The 12,968-nt window shown below is 44.2% G+C and overlaps 2 protein-coding genes across 2 annotated transcripts; one reads left to right on the top strand and one right to left on the bottom strand.

Moving 5' to 3' along the window:
• Positions 1 to 106: 106 nt before the first annotated feature.
• On the bottom strand, positions 107 to 8,717 carry pex13 (peroxisomal biogenesis factor 13). Its single transcript, XM_080869230.1, has 4 exons — positions 8,418 to 8,717; positions 1,578 to 2,296; positions 1,190 to 1,312; positions 107 to 1,021 (listed from the first exon to the last, which is right to left on the bottom strand). The coding sequence occupies exons 1-4, from the start codon at positions 8,489 to 8,491 to the stop codon at positions 636 to 638; spliced, it is 1,302 nt and encodes a 433-aa protein (XP_080725356.1). The 5' UTR covers positions 8,492 to 8,717; the 3' UTR covers positions 107 to 635.
• Positions 2,334 to 4,808, top strand: LOC308388478 (uncharacterized protein). Its single transcript, XM_080869231.1, has 3 exons — positions 2,334 to 3,201; positions 3,288 to 3,405; positions 3,537 to 4,808. Exons 1-3 carry the CDS (start codon positions 3,130 to 3,132, stop codon positions 3,695 to 3,697), a joined length of 351 nt encoding a protein of 116 aa, XP_080725357.1. The 5' UTR covers positions 2,334 to 3,129; the 3' UTR covers positions 3,698 to 4,808.
• Positions 8,718 to 12,968: the final 4,251 nt, after the last annotated feature.

Below are 12,968 nucleotides of genomic sequence, written 5' to 3' on the forward strand. Positions count from 1 at the left end.
ACAGTTAGGTCCAAGTTTTGAAATTGAAAATCTTGACAAAATTTCTAACATTGTCACTTGATACCTTATAGCACAATGGACAAAAACGATTTTTAAATTATTTATTTTCATAATAATCATATTAAATATTCCAAAAATTTCTGAATGGTAACTGTTGAAAATGTGCAAAATTCGCCCCTTTCTTATTCTGAATAGATCAAATTAACGTCACAGAAAACTATACAGAAACCCAAACATGTGAGGGTCAAAACAAAATGTGATCACATGATCAAACAAAACACCTTAACTGTGTTCTTACACTGTCCTTGTACACATAATGTGCCAGTGCGCCTAAAAACACATTTTAGAATACTCATTTGTTTATTTTTGTAAAAGCTTTGAGTTTAAAAATAAAAATTCAGCTCAGATTTTCAGACGCAGTGAGCCTTGTGCATGGAAACAATTCTTGGCAAGTAATAAGAAGGTCCATACTGCGTTAAAAAAAATTGAATCGAAAATTACTTTAACAGTTCCTAATGAGGTCTGTGGATTGTCCACCACCCCAAAATATGAACTAACAGCAGATTATTAGTTAAGCTCCAGAGTTACACACTGAGCAAACCGCTGTTATGAATGAACATTTATGGACACAAAGATCATGGATCAGTCTTTTCAGGGATGTTAAGTGGTGTGTTGGAGGGCATGGTGGAGGTGGATGATCCCTGATTGAATGAAGCAGGTGTTTCCCTGTACGCTGACTCCAGAAGGTCCTCTGAGGAAGCCGAGGCAGAAGAAGAGGCTGAGGCAGAGGCAGAGGCGGGGTCCGGGGTAAAGCCTTGGGCTCCAGTTGTCTGCATTTGTGCAGCCAAGCTTGTTTGGGGTTCCTGTGTGTTCGCCCGCTGGGCCTGAGCGAGCCTCTCCATATCTGCGGCCCGGCGGCCTCTCCTCTTGCCGAGGATCTTAACGTAGTTGGCTGGGATGAGCCCTGTGGTCTCACCGTCCACACTGGCCAGGAGCCAGCCACGCACACGGGGCTGTAGCTCTACACACGAGGAAGAGGAAAACACTGTGATAGTTGTAAACATGGTGCACGCTCACACAAAAGAAGAGCCCTCATCTGTTATTCCCAAGATAAGGAAAACAAAAATAGAAGGTTTTTGGTCAAAGCACTCAGAATCAAATGTCCCGCAGCCAGTAAAAAGCTCATCACCTTTAGGAGCGAGGTTGAGCATCTCTCCAGCTTGCATAGAAAGCTCCTCCTGAGAAGCAGCTGTAAAATCATATTCTGCTCTGGCCACCACGTGGTCGTCCTCCCCACTTGCCCAATTAGTGTCTAAATCAAGCAAGGAAACTGAATTAAAGACATTCATAATTTTAACTTGTTTTAATTAAAAACAAGTCCACTTGCTTTGTACTGTCAGTTGTAAAGTGACTAATGGCATATGGAGCTATGATACCCAATTTATTTGCCACAGAGTTACAGAAAGGCACATGATGTCATACAAGCAGACTCATCTTTACATGTGTATTGCAAACAACAAAACAAAATGTATCTTTATGAATATGTGAGTGCTTGCTGTTCCATCTGCAAGCCTTACCTTTGATTTCAGAGTCAGCAGTGGAGCTCAGCTTCCAGATAAGGTAGGGTACACCCAAGACTAGAGCAAAAAACATTAAGATGGGCCAGGATTTAACTGCCTGGTCCTCCATCTCTCTGGATGATCTCATACCAGTGGCCTCACTGGGGTTGGGCCACAGGGCTTCGACCTCAGGGTCTAGCCTCCGCCCGAGCAGCTTCTGCACCAAGCGGTACAAGTAGTGCAATGTGCGCACCAGAGCAAACTTTGACAAAACCCGGGTGAGGTGCACGCGCAGTCGTGTGACGTGGTTGACTACTTCCAGTACGGCACGGAAACCGTTATGTAGCGCAGAAAAGGTGGCGTCCATCATCATGCTTATTGAAGCAAACGCATGGACGATGCTCTCGATGGACTCAAAGGCACCGCGGCTACTTTCTTCTGCCTGCTGCACAAACCTGCTGGGGGGGACGTCTTCAAGGTGAGGTGTGTGTCTGTATCCTCCCAGGCTGTAGCCGCCACCATAGCCGCTACCATAGCCTCCACCATAGCCGTAGCTGTAAGGACTGTAGCCACCATAGATGGAGCTCCCATAGGGGCTGTAAGATTGGGAGAAGGAGCTGTAGGATGGACGGTAGGACTGCTGGACCTGACGAGGGGGCACCGGGGGCGCCATCCTGGGCAGGACAGAAGGGCCAGCAGAGGTGGAGGAGCCTCTAGCTAGTCCCAAATCTGTAGATCTGTTTGGTGACAACATAAAGATAGAATATCAGTAAAATCCACCCATAATTCATTGCAACATTAATTGAGCAAAGCATTAGTTCAGAAACGTCATGGAGTCAAGCTAAACCACAGTCCACAAACTGCTCAACAGCTCAAATATGTAAATATGTAAGAAAAATTGTGTACGTTTCTGTCCTGTGTACTGTTTGTTTGTATATGTGTCTTTCTGGCTGCTGTTACAACCAAATTACCCCTTGTGGGACAATTAAAGGATTATTCTATTCTATAGAGTGGCTCTCTTCCACAGCGTGTCCTTTGTCCTTTCTCCCTCCCCTCAACCCCAACCAGTCCTCAGAGGCTGCCCCTCCCTATACCTGGTTCTGCTGGAAGTTTCTTCCAGTTAAAATGGTGTTTTTCCTTCCCACAGTCACCAAGTGCTCGCTCAAAAGGGTTGTTTTGATCATTTAGTTTTCTCTGTATTACAATAGGGCCTCCACCTTGCCGTATAAAGTGTCTTGAGGTGACTGTTGTTGTGATTAATAGTGATGGGACGTTCTGTATCGAGGCTTCGGCGCGTGTGTCGAGTAATGGAGGGGGCGTTTCCGCGAAGCGCGTATCGAGGCTTGCTTCATTTATGGGAGGAGCTGAAAATGATGACGTCCGAAGCCTCGCTGCCCGGCTGTACCACGTGACTGGTTCATGAAGTGGTTCGAACTTTGCCGCGAGATATGACAGCGATATAAACCCCTCAGACTTCATTCAAAAATGTGGGTGTTTGATGGAGAGTTGCGGTTAGTGAGAGTTTGGAGACCGTTTGGAGGTTTATGAGAGTGAGGAAAGTCAGGAGAGAATGGAGCCAGCTAAGAAGAGGAGGATGTCCTCCCCTGTGTGGGAACATTTTGATCTTATTCCTCCCAACAAGGTATGTAAATTTCTACAGAAGATGTATTTTCATGATACTGATGGTGCAATACAATTTATGTTGAGCTGTCTTGACTTTTGTACAAGGTGAAGTGTTTGCTATGTGCCAGGGAGCTGGGATATGACAACAACACCTCATCCATGCTTAGGCACTACAGAGCTTTGCATGAGAATAAGGGGGACACCGATTGTGGAGCAAGACCAGGTGAGCCATCAAATGCAATGATAATATAGGATGCAGTAATGTTGCTAAATGATATAACAATATTATACAACTGTTATAAGTTACGTGTGTGATATTTATATTTGTGCTTTATCTTTATTGTCTTTCCTCAGGAGAACAATCTCAAATAGATGAAGACCTGGTCAGCATGGTGATTGAGGACTCCCAGCCATTTAGCATTGTGGAGGACAAAGGATTCAAAAGATTTGTTAAATCATTAAATCCTAGCTATGTTCTCCCCACTAAAAAGGTCATAAAAGCAGTGAAAATTTAGTTTTTACAGAATAAAATGTGAACAGGCAGGACTGAGGCTCAAAGCCTCAGTGTGTAGCTGTCCATACCTCAACGTTACAAAAGCACAACCACTGTCCACACCCCAACCACACCTCACCTCACAGTAAATGATCATTTCCATTTCAAGCATTTCCAAATAATCATTTCCCATACTGCCACTATAAATATACACAGTATACTGCCATCACTACAATATACATGTTTTGCACACTCCTTTTGTTGTTGACATTTAAAGGCTGTGTGCAAAATGCCACACTCTTCAAATTCATGCCAGCTATTATTTTTACGTCCAGTAGGTGTCCTGCTAGAGCAAATGAAGCTTCATGAAGCTTCGCGTTGGGGTGAACCAATTGGATGAAAAGCTTCAGTGCTTCATGGGGCTTCATCTGCCCATCACTAGTGATTAATGCTATATACATAAACTGTAATTGAATTGAGTCAACTCTTCCTCCCGTCTCATCTCCAGCTCTGCTACTCTTCATCTGTACAGACTGTGGAAAATACACAGTAAATTCACAGTGCCGCTCACCATCAACCAGCAGCTACCGGCAACTTTTAGCATGGGATGTTTTCTCATGTGAGCTGACGTTATGAACCAGTCAACACACCTCAAATATCATTATCACAGCTCTGATTGTTCAGCTTCTCCAATCTGATGACCATATTCTCTTAACCTTAAAAGGCAAGTAAAATCGACGAGCTCTCAGCACTGGTACGGAGTCAGAGGGAATACCGAGAGTGTAGCCTGATGTGTTTCACCGAATCATGGCTGCACCAGGACATTCCCGATGAGAATGCTTCCGTGGAAGGCTTCCACACTGTTCGGGCGGACAGGGACAGCATCGCTAGCGGTAAGCGTAAAGGAGGTGGGCTTGCTGTTTTAGTTAACAACCGGTGGTGTAACCCTGCCAACATAACAATCAAAGAAAGGATTTGTTGCCCGGACACTGAACTGTGTGCTGTTGGACTCAGGCCGTATTATTTACCCAGGGAATTCTCTCACGTCATCTTGGTGGCTGTTTATGTTCCCCCCTCTGCTAACCCCACAGCTGCATGTGACACTATCCACTCTGCCATAGCTCGGCTACAGACTCAGCACCCGAGTGCCTTTATTGTGATCTCGGGTGACTTCAACCATGTATCACTGGACAATACACTACCAACATTCAAACAATATGTGGACTGTCCCACCAGGGGAGAGAAAACTTTAGACTTACTGTATGCTAACGTCAAGGATGCATACAGCTCCTCCTCCCTCCCCCCACTTGGTAGGTCAGATCATAACCTGATTCACCTCACCCCCCGCTATGTGCCAATTGTGAGGAGGGAACCTGTGACCACCAGGACTGTTAGGAGGTGGTCAGAGGAGGCAATAGCGGAACTACAGGGCTGTTTCGAGGTGACCGACTGGGAAACACTCTGTGAGCCTCACGCCGAGGACATCAATGGGCTTACTGAGTGTATCACAGGCTACATAACTTTCTGCACCGACTCCATTGTTCCAGCTCAGACTGTTCATTGTTACCCAAATAACAAGCCGTGGGTGACTAAGGACATCAAAGCCCTCCTCAACAACAAGAAGAGGGCTTTCAGAGGGGGCAACAAAGAGGAGGTGAGGAAGGTCCAGGTGTTACTAAAGGACAAGATCAGAGAGGCTAAGGACAATTACAGGAGGAAGCTGGAGTGGAAACTCCAGCAGAACAGCATGAGAGAGGTGTGGAGGGGCATGAAGACCATCACTGGATTCAGGCCAACCAACAGCAGGGGAGCTGAGGGAGGTGAGAATAGAGCCGACGAGTTGAATCTGTTTTTCAATAGATTCGACACCACAGTGTCTGCTCCCACCCCCACAACCTCACCTGCAGTCAGCCTGGAATCCAGAGCCACACCACTGTGCCAGCCTCTCTCTTCACATGTTGCCTCCTGTGAGATTCCTGACACCCCTCCCCCACCCATCACCTTCACTCAATACCAGGTTGAGATGCAAATGAGGAGACTTCACTCAGGCAAGTCTGCTGGACCAGACGGAGTGAGTCCCCTTGTCCTCAAGGCCTGTGCCCCCCAGCTGTGTGGAGTCTTTCATAAACTGTTTATGCTGAGTCTGAGTCTGCAGAGGGTCCCGGTGATGTGGAAGACATCATGCCTCGTCCCTGTACCAAAGACGCCTCGTCCCAGTGGCCCCAGGATTACAGGCCCGTGGCACTGACCTCCCACATCATGAAGACCCTGGAAAGGCTCATCCTGGACCAGCTGCGACCCATAGTAAGACCACATCTGGATCCCCTTCAGTTCGCTTATCAGCCTCGTCTCGGAACAGAGGACGCCATCATCTACCTGCTCAATCGTGTCTACACCCATCTGGACCAGCCGGCGAGCACTGTGAGGGTCATGTTTTTTGACTTTTCCAGTGCTTTCAACACCATCAGGCCGACCCTCCTGGGTGATAAGTTAGCAGCGATGCAGGTGGATGCTTCTCTGGTGTCCTGGATTGTTGATTACCTGACAGGAAGACCACAATATGTACGTCTCCCACAGTGTGTGTCTGACAAGGTGATTAGCAACACAGGGGCACCACAGGGGACTGTCCTCTCCCCCTTCCTCTTCACCCTCTACACCACAGACTTCAGCCACTGCACAGAGACCTGCCATCTTCAGAAGTTTTCTGATGACTCTGCGGTGGTTGGATGCATCAGCAGGGATGATGAGACAGAGTACCGGGCTGTGGTCGACTCCTTTGTCACGTGGTGTGAGCAGAATCATCTGCAGCTCAACGTGGCAAAGACCAAGGAACTGATCGTGGACTTCAGGAAGACCAGGAAACACTTGACCCCTGTTTCAATCCAGGGGGTCAGTGTTGACATTGTGGAGGACTATAAATACCTTGGAGTACACATTGACAATAAACTGGACTGGGCTAAAAACACCACAGCACTTTACAGGAAGGGCCAGAGTCGTCTCTATTTTTTGAGGCGACTGAGGTCCTTCAACATCTGCCAGAAAATGCTGAGGATTTTCTATGAGTCTGTGGTGGCCAGTGCGATCCTCTATGCTGTTGCATGCTGGGGGAGCAGGCTGAGGGTCGCAGATGCCAACAGACTTAATAAACTGATCCGTAAGGCCAGCAATGTTGTGGGGATGGAGCTGGACTCCCTCAAGGTGGTGTCGGAGAGGCGGATGCTGTCCAAGATAAAGACAATGTTGGATAACACCTCCCACCCACTCCATGACATGTTGGTCAGTCACAGGAGCTCGTTCAGTGAGAGACTGAGATTACCGAAAAGCACCACTGAACGACACAGGAAATCATTCCTGCCTGTGGCCATCTCCCTGTACAACGCATCCACTTAACACACTGTTTGCTGCTACAGCTACACATGTTTCTTTTCCAAATATTTATTTATAAGTGACTTATGTATGTATGTATGTATATATATGTATATATTGTACTATTCTTAGTTAGCGTATTGTCTGTCTTGTCTTAATGTTGGTTTAAAATGGAGCACTGTAACAAAAAATAATTTCCCCCAGGGATCAATAAAGTATTCTGATTCTGATATGTTGATATGTCCAAAAAAGATAAAGATGTGTGCAGATTTAATTCCATTTCCCCCCTTAAAGTGGAAAAAAGTGTCAGGTGGGGGGGGGGGGGGACTGATTGAACTGTGATTGTGGAATTTGCCTCACACTGGTGCGTTCACTATTGCTTGTTTGAGAATACTGCTGTATATACACAAATGCCAGCGGACAGCATAAACAAACTGTTGTACATATATTTTTATAATTATCCGAATATAATAATAAGACAATTAAAAAAATATGACTTGCAGCAGCAAGCGGAGGAGTTTAATCTTCTCTGGGTCTTGTTTACGAGTTTGGGGACAGGTGAGCAGAGGACTGACAAATGGAAAAAAACCAAAAAAAACAAGAGCTTCTCTAAGGGTGGCTGGCCTCTCCCTTAAAGACAGGGTGAAGAGTTCAGTTACTCGAAAGGGGCTCAGCGTAGAACTGCTATTCCTTCACACTGAAGAGAGGCAGATGAGACGATTTAGGTATCTGGCAAGGACGCCTCCTAGGTGAGGCGTTCCAAGCATGGACAACCAGGAGGCCCCGGGCCAGACCCTAGACGCTCTGCAGAGGCTATATCTCTATATGCATTTTCTGCAGGAAATTATCGGGCGAAGGAACTGAGTTTGTTGGCAAACAGCAACAGGAAGACAGCAGCTACATTTTCTTCTGAATTGACTGTTAACAACTACAGAACAAACAAAAATGCAATTCAAATATTTCTGGGGCTTTTATTAATTTCACTTGTTAACCAAAATTGCAACAAAACAAACAAACAAAAACGCTCAATCAACAGAAGAGAGAGAAATCTAGCGAGACGCACTGCCTAGGACACGGCCTCAGAGGACCAAACTAGCAGTTAGCCACTTATACGGCTGTGCAGATAAATAATTAGTTGCCGTTTTTGTTTTTGGGGCATTTTTAATGGCAACCAATTACTCTTACAATCGCAAACACGACTCATCGTTTTGCAATAATTTTCACCATCGTGTCAATTATTAAAACAAAATGTCAACTGTCGTCTAACAACTCCTGCACGAAGTGACAGCGACAACTTTAGCATTTCAACTGCGAGCAGCTGCAGCTGTAAACACGAGGGACTTCTCGCGACTGCGGCCCCTCCGAAATTCGCTCACCTGTAATTTAAAGGTGCACCAACTGAGCCAGGAATCCGCCTTTCCCATGGCCGTGTCGGGGGCTGTGAATCCATAGCAAAATATATGTGCACAGTACACAAATAATATAGAGCCCTCGCAGAATCTCCTTCCACTACTGCCTACCCGTATTTCCTCTTCTTCTTCTTCTTCTTTCTTACAGTTATATTGGCGGTTGGCAAACAATTGAAAGGTGCATTACCGCCACCAACTGGTATGGAGTATGGTCTGGAACGACGACAAAAAAAAAAAATCTCAAATCCTGCCAAACAGGTTCCCCTCTTTTAAAAACTGAAATAAGGCCTGATAACTTTTACTTCCTGATTCCATTCGCAACAACTCAAAACATAGAATAGACGCTTTACCGCCACCATCTGGTGTGGAGTTACACTGCAGTAACTGAGCTCTCACTGTCAAAAAAGTAGCCCAAAATTGGTGTTTGCCCCCGCGTTCCACTCCACTGTTCCACAGAGGAACCTTTTGACAGTGATAGCTCAGTTACTGCAGTGTGAAGTACTCTGTGGACCTGTAGTGTAATGTTGACAAAATGCATCATTTAAGTAAATTTTCTATCTATTATGCCAAAATATGACCTTATGCGGTTAATTTTGTGAGTTCTCTGACATCTGTGAGGTTAGACTTAACTTTTATTTTCTGAAATAAAATAAACAGGAAATATCTGTTTAAGGAAAAGTCTTAGTCTTGTCCAAGTCTAAATATTAATGCTGAGGTCTTTCTTGTTTCTTCATGCACATTTCTAATGCTTTCCTTTAATTCTATGAAATCATTTTTGGTATTTGAAAGTCTTTTTACATTTTATTCAGAGCTATTTTCTCTGTTTCTTTCTCTGTGTTTGCTACCTTTCCTTTCATTTCTGCCTCAAAATGCTCCTGGACAAATCATTGTCCTTTGTGGCTTCATTTTAAATCTGGAATCTTAATTTTATTTCATTTTATTTTAATTTAAATCCAAATGCCATCCATATGATTAAAAACTTCCCCACTCTTTGTCCTTAATGTCTACAGTGTTGCCTTCTGGTAGTACATTCCCCTCCTGACTCCTTTCCCTCTCTTTGTTACCATTTACACTTCTTCCAACTACAGATCCCACACTTGATGGTGACTTGTGGTATTGGCTCAAAGTTGGCCTCTAGTGATCAACAAACTCCTGATGAAGGCTCTCAGGGTCCTGTTGATCTTGTTAAACTTTCTTGGATGTCTTCCACTGTGATGCTTACTGGTTCCTGTTCAGAGAGGTTGCTGTGGTCTGGTCTTAGCTCTGCTAGCCACTGAGCATTGTTGTTATGGGTCCCTTCTCCCACATGCTCTTCCAGTATTACTCTATCTCCAGTCTCGGTGGCACTGTTTTCATATTGTTCCCCTGCACTGAGTGTACACCTTGGATGGTATAAATTTCCCTCTCTCCCTGCAGGCGGTCTTTATCCTTCATCCTCCGGTCCTCTACCAGATGCTCAAGGCTCCTGCGCAGTATCTTTGCTGTTCCTAGGACTGCGTCTGATCTCCTAGAGTGACTTGCCCAGTTTGGGGGGGGTCACTGTACCGAGTAGTCAGATTACCTGATTACTGAGACCACTGTTGTCTTTATCCTCCACATCTTCTCAAGCTATTCTCCCAGCCCTTGGTACTTGTTGAGCTTCTCGACTTCCTTTTTCCTGATGTTGCTATCATTCGGTATAGCTACATCTGTCACAACAGCCATCTTCCACTACTTGTCCACCACCACTATGTCTAGTTGGTTAGCCATTACCAGTTTGTCTGTCTGTATCTGGAAGTTCAACAGGATGTTAGCCTGGTCATTCTCATCCACCTTAGGGGGCATCTCCCATTTTGACCTTGGGACTTCCAGGCCGTGCTTGGCACAGTATGACCTGTATGATACTATGCCAGCCACTTGGTCATGACATTCATGACATTCCATGTATGCCCTGACTGCTAGCACCTTACACCCTGCTGTTATGTGCTGAATTGTCTCAGGGGCATCTCTACAAAGCCTGCCCCTGGGGTCTTGTCTGGTGTGGTGTATATATTTATACACCACCATATATACCGTATATATATATACAGACCTGAGTCAAAAATTCAGTATTTACAGGTAAAACAGTCATTACACCCCTGAGAGGGGAAAAAAAGCAAAGGCAGACGAAATTGGGTGACGTGTGAGGTCATCTCAGAATGTCATCAACTTAAAAAACATTTGCACCTTGTGCTTTTGTCCAACAGAGGGTGCTGTGACTCATCAGATAAGACTGACGCAGTTCTGTGGGCTTTAATATTACAGATGAAAGGGAATTTCCCCTGTTTGTACTCTGTAATTAAACAAAGAACACGTTTTTGTTTAAAAACCATGGTTTTACTAACTAATATGCAGTCATTTTTAATATAATCTGACGAGAGTCATCAACACGTTGCTGATGTTTGGATTTTTATTACAAAACCTATAACAGGCAGTCAGAATGTGAAATGTGAGTGAACAGCTTTTGGTAACCAAAGAAAATACTACACTACAAAGTCTCCTGTCCCCACTCTAATGCACCCAAGATGACACAATTTCCTCTATCTAGACAGTAAAGTTGCTAAGACCTGATAACATCTCTGTGTTATCCTCTGTAACCTGCTTAGCAAAAAGAAACAACATGCCGCTGACACAGTTTCACACCTCTGACACTAACAGAAGATGGATACTTGTTTGCCGAGTAGAATATATATCTATATATATGTCTATATCTATAGATATAGACATATATATATTAGCATTATAAGACTTCTGTTGTCAGAAATATTGCTGACAGCAGCTTCAAGATTTGACTTTTAACCTGTTGTGTGAGATTGGCTTGAGGATGCGTTCACTAGCTCTCGGTAACGTCAGTTAACTGAGGGGGTGATCTGTGACTCCGCTGCTGTGAGCGTGAGCAAAGGAGGTGTACAGTGTGGTTTAAAAAACCACTAAGAACCAGGAGGGAGTCCTGTGATGTCAAGCACTGTTGGTGCATGTGGGTGGGTGGGGGTGGGGTGTGCGCAGCATTGTCACATTAGATTCCCTAGGGTGGGACTACAGAAAACACCAGTGTGATCTCACAGCGTAGGTGTACAATACCGAGGCTGCCTTTTTGTGGCGTGATGGTGTCAGAATCCAGGGCCAAAGGTGCGAATCCAAGTCTCTGCCTGTGGTGACACTGAGTGGGGGAAGACTGTTGAACTGATGATGCTTCTGATATTTAGGGGTTCGTGCCATGCAACTGTGACCTGTGACCTTTTCAGATTGTGATGATATTGGAAGAAGAATGATTTTTACACTTGAGTTAATTCACAGAACTAAAGATATTTAATTTATTACATGCTAAAAGGTTGTGGATTTGTAAGTGTGATTGTTGGTTGTAAAAATACTGCATCTGCCACTCTTCTGGGAAAAATCTAATCTGGAACTTTTTGTAAATCTTGTCCCACATGATGCCAAACATGTTGGGTTGTATCAAGCTTGCATTCTTTGGTAAACACTTTTTGATGATGCACAAAAATGCTGTAACACCGAAGCAGGACTGTGAAAGCAAATTGAAAGAATACTATTATCGAAAGACAGGTTTTTCAAAATAAGGGTTAGGTAACCTCTATGGCAGGGATGTCAGATTCATTTTACGTTGTGGGCCACAGGCAACTCACTTTGATCTTAAGTGAGCCGGACCAGTGAAACGCTCCTATCTGTCACATTAAATACACTTTAAACATGAAAGTAAAAACATTAAATACACTTTAACTACACATTTAATCCCTTAGATATTTTGATACAAGAAAAAGAAGAGCAGTTTTAATGATACTTCTCAGTATTTCTACATGATAAAGAAATGCTACTTTGGGCTTAAACTGTCAGAAACAAATGTATCAAATTATCAGTTGTATCTCAGCACGACCAACACATTTTAAAAGGCTCTATTTTTTTTTACTGTAGATCAATATTCTCTGCTTCATTTTTGTCTCACACTTCTCACTGTTTCACTAGTACTTGGTTTAGTGTTTGCAGACAAGTTGGTGTCTTCAGTGCAAACTACAGGTGACTGCAACAATCTGCTAGTGACTAAAGCAATAAGATTGAGGTTTTTGCCAACCTAGTCAGGGAATACACATTTTTCCATCGTGAACAGTGGTATGTGACCAGTCTGTAGGCGTATGTCACTGGGCCCAAAGCATCACCAAAATTTCAGAAAAGTTAACATGTAGCGGTTACACGACTGCAAAACCACAATAGCTTAGCTTAGGCAGCTTAGCTTAGCATAAAACTTGGGAAAAAAAGCAACCTTTTGACAAAGCTAGATAAAAGTTTCTAGAGTTGCTTAGTTTAAAGAAAAAAACTAACCTATGAAGCGGATGCTGATTAAAGTTCAAAAGAAAAAAAACAAACCCTGACATCTGCTAGCTAACACACATTCCAAGCTCTGGTTATGTGTTGTACGCTATCACATTGTTGGTCAGCAGTTTCTTCTCTCCCACTGGATATCACTTCCACCTTTTTTTCAAAACT

Source organism: Rhamphochromis sp. 'chilingali', assembly GCF_963969265.1.
Source record: "Rhamphochromis sp. 'chilingali' genome assembly, chromosome: 20".
NCBI classification, from domain to species: Eukaryota; Metazoa; Chordata; class Actinopteri; order Cichliformes; family Cichlidae; genus Rhamphochromis; species Rhamphochromis sp. 'chilingali'.

Coding starts and splice junctions, on each gene's coding strand:
- LOC308388478 (XM_080869231.1), top strand. CDS start 3,130: ATGGAGCCAGCTAAGAAGAGGAGGATGTCCTCCCCTGTGTGGGAACAT. Junction 3,202..3,287: donor ATCTTATTCCTCCCAACAAG/GTATGTAAATTT, acceptor CTTTTGTACAAG/GTGAAGTGTTTGCTATGTGC. Junction 3,406..3,536: donor CGATTGTGGAGCAAGACCAG/GTGAGCCATCAA, acceptor GTCTTTCCTCAG/GAGAACAATCTCAAATAGAT.
- pex13 (XM_080869230.1), bottom strand. CDS start 8,491: ATGGATTCACAGCCCCCGACACGGCCATGGGAAAGGCGGATTCCTGGC. Junction 1,313..1,577: donor TGCTGACTCTGAAATCAAAG/GTAAGGCTTGCA, acceptor TGCTTGATTTAG/ACACTAATTGGGCAAGTGGG. Junction 1,022..1,189: donor GCTCAACCTCGCTCCTAAAG/GTGATGAGCTTT, acceptor CCTCGTGTGTAG/AGCTACAGCCCCGTGTGCGT.